Source organism: Peromyscus eremicus, chromosome 8b, assembly GCF_949786415.1.
Source record: "Peromyscus eremicus chromosome 8b, PerEre_H2_v1, whole genome shotgun sequence".
Classification (NCBI taxonomy): domain Eukaryota; kingdom Metazoa; phylum Chordata; class Mammalia; order Rodentia; family Cricetidae; genus Peromyscus; species Peromyscus eremicus.
The window spans coordinates 40799153-40812327 of record NC_081424.1 but is presented as its reverse complement, the minus strand read 5'-3'; the positions used below and the strand labels follow the sequence as shown (position 1 = coordinate 40812327).

Below are 13175 nucleotides of genomic sequence, written 5' to 3'. Positions count from 1 at the left end.
GTATGGATATCATGTTCCCAGATATTTTCACTCAATGTATTTGAAGCTAAAAGCATTTACCAATTAAGAAGAACATGTTTGAGTAAGTAATAATATTAATGAGTATGGACTCTGGAATGGCCAAGGCTTATGTCCTGCTCCTCTGTTGATTGCATGGTTTGGAGGACTGGCACTTTGGGGGACATTTAAACTGTCAGCCTTGTCACTTTTCTGCAAATGGGCCACTACCACCCAGAAAGAACTGCTACCTCTAGCTCAGTCAGCAGGGGCTTTCACAAGAGGCAACTATATAGTCTGTCACAGAGAAAAGTCACTTATTTGGAAGAATGGGCCTGTTTCCTACTGACATTGTATGAATGAAGTGTTCCCCATTCATACTGGGGATGAATCGGCTGTGCTTCTAAAACAAAAGAACAATTACACATTCAAAGAAGTTTAGAGAACTGCAAATCCAAAAGATGATGTCTAGCTCATGATTTTCAGAGAAGAGGAAACTGAGGTCCAACAGAATCAAAAAGAACAAACAGAGCAGGCTGCCAGCCTTTCTAAGAGCTACATGTCACCCTCCCAGCTTCTTACCCTGTGTCATAGGGAGATTCTCCTCCATCAACATGTGAGCAATGTCTCGTCTCTTAAATTCACACATGCTCTCAGACAGAAGTGCACTCCTTAGCCTGGATACCAAACACCGTTTATTTCCCATGCAACTTCTCCTTGACTATAAAAGGTTCTCCCATTTAGGGACTCTACAACTGATCCTTGAATTGTTTTACCAAAGCTGCCTGCAATCCTATCAAGCCATAGCTGCAAAGGAAGACCAGAGCTTGACACATTCCAGGACTCAAGACTCCATCACTTTAGACACAAAAAGAGCAAGAACAGAGTAAGCACTTAGAACATAACATAAACCATGTGACATGCCAACTTTCATCTACTTTTCTGTTTACTGAAGAACAGAAACAAATAAATTTAGAACAGGGAAAAGAAAGCACTGTGGGTCTTCTCAGGGGATCACTTAGCAAAGATACATCCCTGAAATTTAAACAACTTTCTCAGAAGAATGGAAAATCCCAAACAGGGTTACTAAGGTTCTAAACAGGGACTTCAACTCGGTACAGGCTTGATCATGGTCTCATAGCTCAACCAAGGAGAACAGAAACAGTTTTTCAAGATTTACTTTGCTTTTTATTTATGTGTCTCTGTCTTTGTGTGTATATGCCAGGTGCATGTGGGTACCCATGGAGGTCAGAAGAGGGTGTGTGTTGAATGCTCTAGAACTGGGGTTACAGGTGGTTTGAGCCACCTGATGTAGATAATGGAATGGGAATCTGGTCATCTGGAGGAACAACAAGTGCTCTTAACCACTAAGTCATCTCTCTAGCCACCAAGAAACATATTTTAAAGGAAAATGGAGTCATAGCCTTGTATAATTTGAAAAGACTCACTTTCATTCTGTGGATAAACCTATTATCTCACAGATGAGAAAATAAGAGGTTAACCTACTTACCCGGCTTTCAGAATCAGCAGTAGGACCCTAACACTTTGTGTCCCCCGGTTTCCATTCCAGCTGTCCTTTGTGAGAACTGGTTTACCTCCTGCAACCCTATATCAAAACAATAGGCTACAAAATACAATATGCTTGAGTCCCATTTCAGAAAGCTTTGGAGAACAAATATATTTCCCAGGAATTGGTTCAGCTAAGGGTGTAAGCACTGGTAGACGTGACTTTAAACTGAGCAAAACATTTTCAAAACCTACCATTTCCTATCACTTCTAGTGGTTCACCCAAAGTCACAATTTCAAGTGAAGTTAGTGAAGACATTTGGAAATTAATAGAGAGGTTGACAGGATGTTAGTCCTACTAATATAAATAGTCAGAATTCACTTACTTGACTGTATTCCTACTGTGTTTCTATGACAAATCTTTTCCTAAAAGGGTTTGGAAGTGGCAGAGAAGACCTTGAGAGTTTACAGGAATGAAAAAGAACAGTAATTTAACGTATTCAAACCTCTTAGAACAGCATTTCTTCTTTCAGTGAAAGGTCATGTTCCTGAAACTCAGCAATGTGTAAAAGAGAGAGAGAGTGCTATCCTGTTACTGAATTCAGACCCTTTCATTAGGCTGGCTTACCTCCACGGCAAAAATCTCACTTACTGTTCAGGTCTTCACAAAGCTTGCCTTATTTGAACACGAATAAGCATGACTGACTCATACCATAAATTCAACTTGAGAACTTATACAAATGCACACACACACACACACACACACACACACACACACACACACACACACGGGGGTGGGGTGGGGGAGGTGGGAAGCAGTACATACAGGCACAAACACATGAGTGCAGGCACATATAGGCACTGAATAAACTGGGAGAGAGAGAGCTGTAATTTATAATTTATTGACATTGTATTTTTAGTTTGCTCTGTAGTTGTGTAAAATGTTCTCAATGAAAAATTAACCAAAGAATATATGGGTTAGTGTCATATTTTTTTACAACTATAATTCAATCCACAATTATCTTAAAACTTTTCAAGAGAAAGTAAACTCCTAAGCCTTGATATGGGCAACTAAATTTCAGAAGATTCTGAAAAAGATGAAATTGTAGGGGAGGGGAGGCACAGGGAATGATCCAACCAATGAGGCTATTGTTTATAATATACAACTCTTGGAAATAGGATACTCAGTTGTTCTTTGTATTTTTTACTATTTACTGTGTGTGTGTGTGTGTGTGTGTGTGTGTGTGTGTGTGTGTGTGTATGAGCACCTGTGTGTAGGTGCCCTTGGAGGCCAGAAGAGGGTGTTGGACCCTGTAGAGCTGCAGTTACAGGTGATTATGAGCTGCCCATCTAATTGAGGGCTGGGAACTGACCTCCTGACCTCTTCAAGAGCAGTAAGCTCCTCAGTGCTGGGCCATCTCTCCAGCCCCTTTTGTATTTTTCTTTTTTATACTTTGAAACTTCTTTGTAGGTTTACAATTATTAAAAAAAAAACTTAAATGCACTCACAATATCCACTGGGGATGCCAATGCTATCACCCACACTGTGAGTGGCACTGCTTTGATCTCTGTTAGCTGACAGAAGTGTCTCTCTTGGATTTCCTTTATTTGGATTGGCAGGACCAAGTCATATACATACTTTTCTATTACAGTATAAATATTTTTCTTTCTGATTGTGTTTTTTAACCAATTTTATCATAAACATGTAAGCTTTTGCTATATCAGCCGTCTTTTAAATAATCTTGAAAGGCATTCCAAAGAATTCCACTCTGCGTAAAAGGGAGGTAAGATGATTCCAGGTAGCCACACTCGTTATCCTGGACTTCTTAGTTGGAGTTGGTAAATCCTTTAAATGTTAGCATTTCCACCAAGTAGTGTGCATCATAATGTCATCTAGCATGGATAAGGTAATGATGTCATCCAACTAGGAATAAACATGGAAATATACATCTTATCACAAATACTACACACACTTTCTATTTAGTCTAAGTACTAGATGTCTCTAGAAACTTCCATTCCTTTCATCAGACATGTAAATTCTATATGACATGTGGACAGTTAGAAATATGACTGCGTCCAAAGACATTATCATCAGTTTATTTTTAATATATAAATGAAATGTCTCTCAATTCATTATTTCCAGAAATCATAGTGACACTTCAGTCAGGCAGTAACTGCTATGAGCTTCTAATATTTCCCATAAGCAAACAGACAATAGCCTCTTTCACCATTCACACTGGACAGGCACAATGTCCTGTAACTTATATAAGCCAAATGGAACAGTAGCTTCATGCACTGTGAGACCAACAAAAGCCAGCCTCCCTAAATCTTCTGAAATTCTCGGAGCATTCAAAACATGCAGTTGTTGCAACTACTAAGTATATTTATAAAGTCTATAATTTCAAAATGTGACTGTAACAATAAACCAGTTTGTTCTCCACGAGGAAGAGGCAACCAAGACATTTAAGTAGCCTGTGTATTTTTATTTACTGCAATTAAAAATTTTAAAGTGTAGTTACTGTTTACCATTTCAACAAAATAATAGGAATATTTACCTCTGGCAGATTAGCACTACCTCCATGTATTCTAACTTGCCCATCAGTCAAAAAGGGTCAAAACATCTCAAACCACTGCACAAAAAATATGCATAATAATCTTGAAAGACACAGAAAAATTCCATCAAAAGAATTCAGTAAAGAAATTTAAATCAAAATTAAAAGCCTTAGATGATTGCTTATTCATGATTCCATCCAAGGCATAAATTTAATCATGCCAAATTCAAGTGCATTAAATAATTTAATTGCATTATCAAGAAAAATTTACATTACCTGTTGATGTTTTACACCCTTTACTTTTAAAACAGGTATTCACACACACGTGCGTGCCTGTGTGTGTGTGTGTGTGTGTGTGTATGTGTGTTTGTTGCTTTTGATCCCATGAGCACTACATATCCAGGGAGGCTGAAAGAAAGCTGCTAATTATCTCCTGTGAAAAGCTGGGATATGTTTTCAGGAAAACTGAAGTTGGAAACAAACTTACCAGTCGTTCCAAACCTGTTGCTTGCATAAGGGAACGAGTCTTAACGTTAGATGGCTGACTGTGTCCCCAAACAAATGCTCACAAGTGATCCACCCACCCATTCCACTGCCATCAGCAAAATGTAAAACTCTCAGGTGCGTCAATACTTCACATAGAGTTTTAATAAAAATAAGTGGTATTTAGTACACGGCGTAGAGCCTAGATCAAAGCTGCCGAGTGGAGGGTGAGGCTGGTCTGCTCTGTTCCATCCCCTACTTTAAAGATGTGTTTGGGGTTGCAGAGAACAGAGCAGCGAAGATGGTGGGATGGGGGCCAGGACGACTCAAGACCCTGGGTGCTAACTTGGAAAGGGAAATAGAAGCAGAGATAAGTAAGGATGGAGTCGTGGAGTGAGGGAAGTTATCAATTTCTGTAGCTCCTGAACAAGTTAGTGGAAGTGGGTAAAAAGTCTGTCAGGTGTCTGCCCAAGAGTAAATAAAACGGCAGAGGGAAACATAACACACTATGACAAACAAACAAACAAACAAACAAAAAACTGTTCATTTGGCCGCAAAGATAAGTGTGGTCCTTCGGAGAACCATTGTCCAGTTTGGAAGGCCAGGCGGTGCGCATGGCTGCCCTTTCATCGGGTCCTTTAGAGCACCTCACAGTTTAGATGGCAATTCCATCCAAGCACAACCTTGTAGCTTTTTCTGACCCTCTCACCCTCTCCTCCGTGCCTCCTCCTTGTAATTCTACCCGAAGCCCCTATCACGTTCCTTAATTACTTTTTAATCTACATAGTACGCCGGGAACATTTTTTTCTGGGCTCTTCAAAGAAAAAGGCGCAGGGCTGGGGAGGTTTCCATGGGGGGGAAAAAGACATTTAAATATCTCAGAGATCTAAGAACAACGACTTCCACAGGCAATGGTGACAGCCCAGAGCCAACATCTCCCCCGCTCCGCAGTACCTTCCCAGGCCCCAGGTGTTGATCCAGGGAACGCTGGCTTGGCAGCGCCAGGGCCCTGGGAGCAGCTGCGCGGTCGGTCGGTTAGTCCTTGTTTAATTTGAATCAAAACCACGTTCTCCCCATACTTGAAGCCCAGCCCTTCTTACTCTGCTTTACCCGGACTCCCAGTGAAGAAGTTTACCTCTCTCTAGGGGGAGAAAGGGAGAAAGCAAGACACACACACATACACACCCCAGCTCCCTTTGGCAATGGCCAGTCCCCGGTGCCTCGAGGAGCACGCTGAAGCTCCTGTTACCGCAGTTGGTACCTTTCAGGGGAACGCTGAGCTAAGGGGAGAAGGGGACACACACACACAGAGACCGAGGTGCGAAGGGCTCTGAGCTGGGAGGCGACTTACATGCTGGCATTACCGCGCGGAGGTCCCCAAAGGCTGCTCGCTCATCCTCCACCGCTCCTCTGCTCTGCTGCCCGCGAGCTCTGCCGAAGGGGGACCCGGGCGGCCGGGACCGCGCCCCGCAGGACCCTTCGTCACGCCCTTTCTGGAGAGTTCATAGGGCTTCCCGGCAGCTGCTCCTCGGCTGCGCGCGGGGCGGCGCAAGGTGGACCCCGGGCGCGCGCCGCGGAGTTCAAGAGCGGGTCCCGCGCGCAGGGGCGCGGCCGACCGCGGCAGGTTCCGCCCGGCGCTGAACTTTCCCAATAGTTGGGGCGAAGTGCTCCGGCGAGCCGAGCCGGGAGGCGGGCGATCCAAGCCTGCCGGGCTGGACCGGTGCGACCTGCAAGGTCCAGAGCCTGCGGCGCGGCGGCGGCCTCAGTTTCCCCCTGGGGCTCAGGTGCGGCTCCGCGCAACTCCCTCCCCCTGCTCCGCCCGAGGTGGCCTCCGCTCTAGGCGGTCCGAGGCAGAGGACAGTCCTGAAGGCTCAGCTGCCCCACCCAGGGCCGGCCACCCGAGGGCAGAGGGAAAGAGAGAAGTCGCCACGCGGGGCGGGACCGGCGCGGGCGGCGGGGTTGAGAGACTGGCACAAGGCCAGGCGCAGCTCCGGGGAGGGGACCCCGCTGACCCCGAGGTCACCCGCCTGCCGGGAGCGCCGAACCCCGCAGAGCCTGGGTGAAGGAAGGAGAGGAGCTCGGAATGCAGACGCACAAGTGGGCATCTGCTCTGCCTGCAGCCAAGCACCCAGGCCGCCTGTTACTTTTTTCTTCTTAGCTCTCCTCTTCCTCCTTCCTCCTTCTTAGAAAGAAAGAGAGAGAGAGAGAGAGAGAGAGAGAGAGAGAGAGAGAGAGAGAGAGAGAGAGAGAGAGAGAGAGAGAGAGGAAGGAAAGAAGGAAGGAAGGAAGAAAACGAAGGAAGGAAGGAAGGAAGGAAGAAAAAAGGAAAAGAAAGAGGGAAAAATATTAATGGGAGCGGAGGGCTTACGAGGTTTGGGGCAATATGCTTGCTTTACTTCTTTTTTTTTTTTAACTTTTTCTTTTCTTTTTGAGCGGAATTAATCTACCAATGCAAATTCAACTACTCACTAGGGAAAGTTAAGTTGGATGACGACAGCTGGGCAATGCTTTTGCAGGGAAGCTGCTTTGCAATGGACCCGGCACACCCACTTGCTAAAAGAGGGGGAAGCACTCAGGCAGAGGGTCCCTTCGCACTGTGCCTTGCCAGAGTAAAGTCACTGAATGCTAGAGGCAGCCTTTCCGGACTTGGAGACACGTTCAGAGGAGAACAATCCTGCTTGCTTGCGCGGTGGTGGTGTGGGAACGCATACAAATGACGCAAAAGCAGATTTACCTTGGTTGGCTAGTGGTAGAGAAGGGTTGGGGTAGAGGGGCAAAGAGGTGAAACAGCATTTGAAGACAGACAGTTACAGGCAAAGAAAGAGGAAGCTGGAAGGCCGCCAGCAGTCCAGACCACTTTGGGGCCAGTGTGTGTTCTTGTGATTTTTATCAGTATTTATTTTAATGGGGGGGAAAAAGCAGTGGAATTAATAGAGACTTGAACTGCTGCATTTAAGAAAACTTGAGATCCTTTTAGTATTTCGGGTGGGGAAATGAGGCCTAGTTTGCACAAACTATTCAGAAAAGACCAGGACTTGAGACTCAGCCCCACAGGCTCTCAGTTCAAGTCCACTTCAGTGACAAACAGATTATCCTAAGGATATATTACATGTTCCACCCAGAACTTTTCAAAACAACATAATTTCACAGTTTGGTGGGTCTAGAATCTGGGTGCCGCCGCTTAGGTCCAATAAGACGATAATCAAACAGGAATTAAAGCTGTGTTGTCTGGGTCTGTTTGAGGGGCCCCTGGCGATGTGATCAGGATCTATCCCTGGTGCATGAGCTGGCTTTCTGGATCCCATCGCCTACGGTCAGACGCCTTGCTCACTCTTTATGCAGCAAGGAGGGGCTTGGTCCTGACTCAACGGGATGTTCCAGGCTTAGCTGTGCTCTCCATGGGAGAACTTACACGTTGTTGGAGAATGGGATGAAAGAGGGGGGGGGGGGGGAGGAGGGATGAGAGGGGGATCTGTGGTTGGTATGTAAAATGAATAAAAAAATTAAATATATATGATATATATATGAAATGTATATAAATATATATGAAAAAGCTGTGTTGTCTCCTGAAAGCTTGGCAGGGAAAGGGTCAGCTGGAAGCTCTTCCCAGAAGTTGATCCATTCACAGAACTCTATTTTGCTTATTCTTTGACAACGGTTATTTTCTTCCCTCATCTTCTTTTCTCTCCCTCTCATCCCTATCAACCCCAGTCCTTTTTACATCTCCAGATCTACGTCTTTTGGCTTAGTTTTGTGACCCCTTTAGTTTACCCACTGCCCTCTGTGTGACTGTTGGATTCAAACTATCTATTGGAGACTGTGGGGTCACAATTAAAAGCAATGACTCCCCACTCCTTGAATTGATCAGTATCAAATAATTCAGTAGTTAGAGGCAGTGCTTACTAAATTAGTGGTAGTGCCTCCTGAGTTCCTCCTCCATCCATGTATGTCTATTGATAGGAGACCAACCTTCCAGACAGGATGTGTTGACTTACACAATAGCGGCATTCCTGCTATAGGGGTAACAACACTATGATGGGATCTGTGGCTTGCTCTATAGAAGGAATCCATGCTTGGTTCTGTAAACCTGGCCAAAAATCCATGACTGGGAGGTCACAGACCATAGGGGGGAAACTTAATACTGTTATTTAGCTAAGTTGACATAACATCAAACTGCATTGTAAATGTTAATGTTAATATCCATAGACAAATGCTACTCTCAGCCTTTATCAGAGAACCCTTTTTTTTCCATTGATGAATTTTGCAGAACAGAATGGTGGTGAATGCAGAGACTTGTGGCTGTGTAAGGTGCTGAGAATAAGTTGCAGGTGAGTGCTCAGCCCTGAACAAGGTATATATATTATCACCTCTAAGACTCATAGAACAATGTGGAAGAGGGGGGAGGAATTTCTACTAACTGAAATGTTGTTCCCTTTGATTGACAGCTCTCATTCCCAGTGATCCTTAACCTTTGGCAACTATCATCCTACTCTCTACTTCTTTGAGTGTCTGCATTATATTCTCCATATTGTGAAACCACATGCCAATTGTCTTTGTCCTTCAAAAGATAAATAGATAATTGTCTTAGTTAGGGTTTCTTTTGCTGTGAAGAAACAACGTGACCATGGCAACTCTTACAAATGAAATCATTTACTTGGGGCTTACTTACATGTTCAGAAGTTTAGTCCATCATCATCATGGCAGGAAGCATGGTAGTATGCAGGTAGACATGGTGCTGGAGAAGGAGCTGAGAGTTCTACATCCTGATCCACAGGCAGCAGGAAGAGAGAGAGACAATGGGCTTGGCTTGAGGTTCTGAAATCCCAAAGCCTAGCTCCAGTGACACACTTCCGCCAATAAGGCTACACCTACTCCAAGGAGGCCACATCTCCCAATAGGGTCACTCCCTATGTACCTATGGGAGGCATTTTCACTCAAACTACCACAATAGGGAAAATGTAGTAGACACACACACTGGGTAAAATGAGGACAATTTTCCACTTTGAACACCAATGAATCTAGAAGATGCCATGCAAAGAAAACTGATTTAAATGTTAATCTCATCCTCAGACCAACCTCTGAGGCACATTCAAAATGATAATGTGACAAATATCTGAGTGCCTGACCAAACAAAGTTAACAGATAAAATTAATCCCCACATTAAACAAAACCAGGTGACATTATTCTAGCAAGTAGAGAAGAAGCTATTATGTGCTACTACATAATTCACACATTGAGGTTTCTACAGAGAAATGTGAATCACCGCTAAGACATTCCAGTGTTCTGGCCACTGGCCAGTATATTAGGATTGTCTGTATATTTTGAAATCTCTTCTTACAAAAAGGATTTGTTCTTTATCATTGGAAGAGCATGTGAGGGAAACAGTGTGTGATGCAAAGTACAGTCTTTTAATGCAATAAGCCTGTTTTCAAACAGTATGTTATCACTGTGGACTTCTGCAGTTGATCCCGATTTATAAAATAAGGGTAACTATGTTTCAGTCAGATTCAATAAGCTAAGGACATAGAACACTCTGTGATTTCCAGAATTTGGTGATATCACTTACACTGTCTGCTCCACATACCCTATCATCCTTAAACTGAAATTGCTAGGACCACATTCCTCTGCATTCAGGAATCCTCTGATGGCATTCCAGACAAAAGGAATTTTGGACATCTGTTCAAATCCTTAATGCTGATGAACACTTGGCTGTGAGAAACTTCCTTTTTCTATTGATTGACTTAAACATTCCTGTCTTTAACATCCATTCATAGCAGGGACATTCTGCCTTTCACAATGAGTCTTTCAGATGTCTGAAGGCAGTGATCATTTCCATGTCCAGTCTTCCTGGACTGGGTGTTCATAGCTCTAGTTTTTATTTTAACCATTTAATGCCTGGCTTTTCGCTATATGTCTGGCTTTTCCCTTCCCTGTCTCCAAGTAAACCAACGTCAGTGGTAAGTATTCAGTGGTTTACACACCATAACTATGGGATTCTTACATTCCCTGTACTGAGTATAACTCTTATATATAATTCTCAGCTCTTGTTGACTTTTTGAGAAGAAATGTAAAAATGCAGCAGAAATAGCCATAATAAATTGGTATATATATATATATATATATATATATATATATATATATATATATAAACTTTTTTCATAAGTGCAACTTTTCAAGACATGTATCATAACTTATAAACATTCAAACTCCACTGGAAATTTCTAGATCTTCTATTCTTCGATAATCAATTTATCTCCTCCCTTTTCACCAAGTTTATTTATTTCTCCAGCAAGGAAGAGAAAAGAAAGCTAATAATTGACTTGCCTGTGTCTATGGATATCACTAGTAATTGGTACAGTATGGCCAGTGAGGGTCTTCAGGTAATCTATCCATTCCCTGATGGCCCATGTCTTTCTTCATCAGCCTGGCCCCTCCAAAACCTTGGCTTATCAATGGATCTCTCTCTGAGGCAGGAGAGCAGGTTCAAAACTCTCAGGAGCCACTCCTCCCTCCCTCCCTCCCTCCCTCCCTCCCTCCCTCCCTCCCTCCCTCCCTTCCTTCCTTCCTTCTTTCTTTCCTCCTTTTTGTATGAATCAGCTATAAGATTGACCAAGGAAAAAGAAGAAGGGAAAATAAATACAAATGGAATTAATCTCTCAGAAATATTGTGAATTCACAAAATCAAGGATTTTTTTGTAAATAATTAGTATTCCCACTTTGAAAATAGGAAATTGAAATTTAAATTGGGTCTATATACCTGTTATAGCTTCATTTCTGTTGTTGTAAAACACTCTGGCCAAGAGTAACTTAGGAGAGGAAATGACTTAAAATTCCAGGTCATAGTCCATCAGTGAAGGAACTCAAGGCAAGAATTTGAAGGCTGCTTGCTGTTACAAACAGCATTACGCCTGTGTGAGGAACTTACTTCATAGCTAAAGAATCACAGACTGGAGGATGAGTAAAGCTCTGTGGAAGATCCTGCTTTCTGCATGGCCCTGAGGTTTATTCTCATTTGGCTTTTTGGTATAGTTCAGGATCACCTATATGAGGAACGGTGTCACCCACAATGGGCTGGGCCCTCTTATATCAATTAATAATCAAGATAATTTCCATAGATGAACCGGTTATAGGCAATTCCTCAAACCAGGCTCTCAGATGATTCTAAGTTGTAACAAGTTCACATTTAAAACTAATTGGTAGAATCACAGAAGGAACAGTAGGCTAAAGGCTGAATGGCTTTAATAATACTGTAACCTTGAGTCTGTCCATCACTGTAGGCCCAAGTGTTCTGATGGAACTGTCAGAAATCTCAGGTAATTGTGTAAATTGTATGAGTCCCTATACAGGGACCCTAACCTGTTTTATTTTGTTTCATTTGATCTAATATAGCAGTTTGGAGAAATCAGTTTGAAAGTTGATTCCGCCATCAACCATAACAATATTTTGCAGTTGTTTTGTCACATGGAAATTTAATAGTGCTATTTCTTACATTTCGGTCACATAACAGTGCTGACCCATTGAGATACCTTGAGAAGCTAGCTGCCTTCTAAATGATGATGCTGATCTACAGCTAATTAATGTTAGTGGCCACACATCTTCAGTTGCTTGTTAACCTATCTTGTCTTACATCTTCACAAACGAAACCCCAAATTATCGTAGACACTTACATAAACCAAATAGCTCATATGATGTTGGGAAATATTATTTTAAGGCGTGTTACTTTTGTTTATGTTGCATTTTTTATAGTTCTGTGAAGCTGTGTTACTGCGTCTGTCTAAAACACCTGATGGTCTAACAAAGAGCCGTGTAGCCAATAGCAAGGCAGGAGAAAGGACAGACAGGGCTGGCAGGCAGAAAGAATATATAGAAGGAGAAATCTGGGAAGAAAGAAAAGAAGTAGCCAGAAAAGGAGGAGGACTCCAGGGGCCAGCCACCCAGCTACACAGCCAGCCTCGGAGTAAGAACCAAAGAAAGGTATACAGGAATAGAAAAGGAAAAGCCCAGAGGCAAAAGGTGGAAGGGATAATTTAAAGTTAAGAAAAGCTGGCTAGAAACAAGCCAAGCTAAGGCTGGACATACATAATTAAGAATAAGCAACCATGTGTGATTTATTTGGGAGCTAGGTGGCAGGCCCCCAAAGAGACAAAGAATAAGAAAACAACCAACAACAATATGGATTTTATATCCTATATATAAACTACTGTAAATCTTTATTTATCCATTCAGAACATGAGCTTGGGTCAGGGGTTGTTCGCTGTTCTTTGTGCACACCTACTGATTCTCACTCATTCCTCAATCTTCAAATACTCCAAAGACAGCATTGTTTTTTTGGTTTTCTTTCCCATGATTCTTCTTTCCTATTAAAAAGAAAAGAACAGCTTATATATTAGGTTAGGGTTGTAATAATAGCTGGTGCAAGTCTAGTCCTTATAATTAGGTGAGAAATGTAGGCTGGAAAAAAATAAGAATGACAGCAGAAATTTTCTTTTAAATGTTTTTTTGGGAAAAAATGTCTCCAGTTGATGTCATTCACAAAGAGACTTGAATTAGTGGGAAGTCGACACAGTTCTGTAGAGCAAGAGTGTTTCGGGCAAGGAGAATAAAGTGGAAGCCTGGCTTGAGAGGGAAGAGCAAATG

At 42.7% G+C, this 13175-nt stretch overlaps 1 protein-coding gene across 1 annotated transcript in view; it reads right to left on the bottom strand.

The window, feature by feature from the left end:
* Adgrg6 (adhesion G protein-coupled receptor G6) overlaps positions 1 to 6077 on the bottom strand; it is a 139497-nt gene extending 133420 nt beyond the window's left edge. The window contains exon 1 of the mRNA XM_059272714.1: positions 5890 to 6077. Coding sequence (XP_059128697.1) covers positions 5890 to 5891 — 2 coding nt within the window. The 5' untranslated portion in view covers positions 5892 to 6077. The remainder of the gene's footprint in view (positions 1 to 5889) is intronic.
* Between the last annotated feature and the right edge of the window lie 7098 nt (positions 6078 to 13175).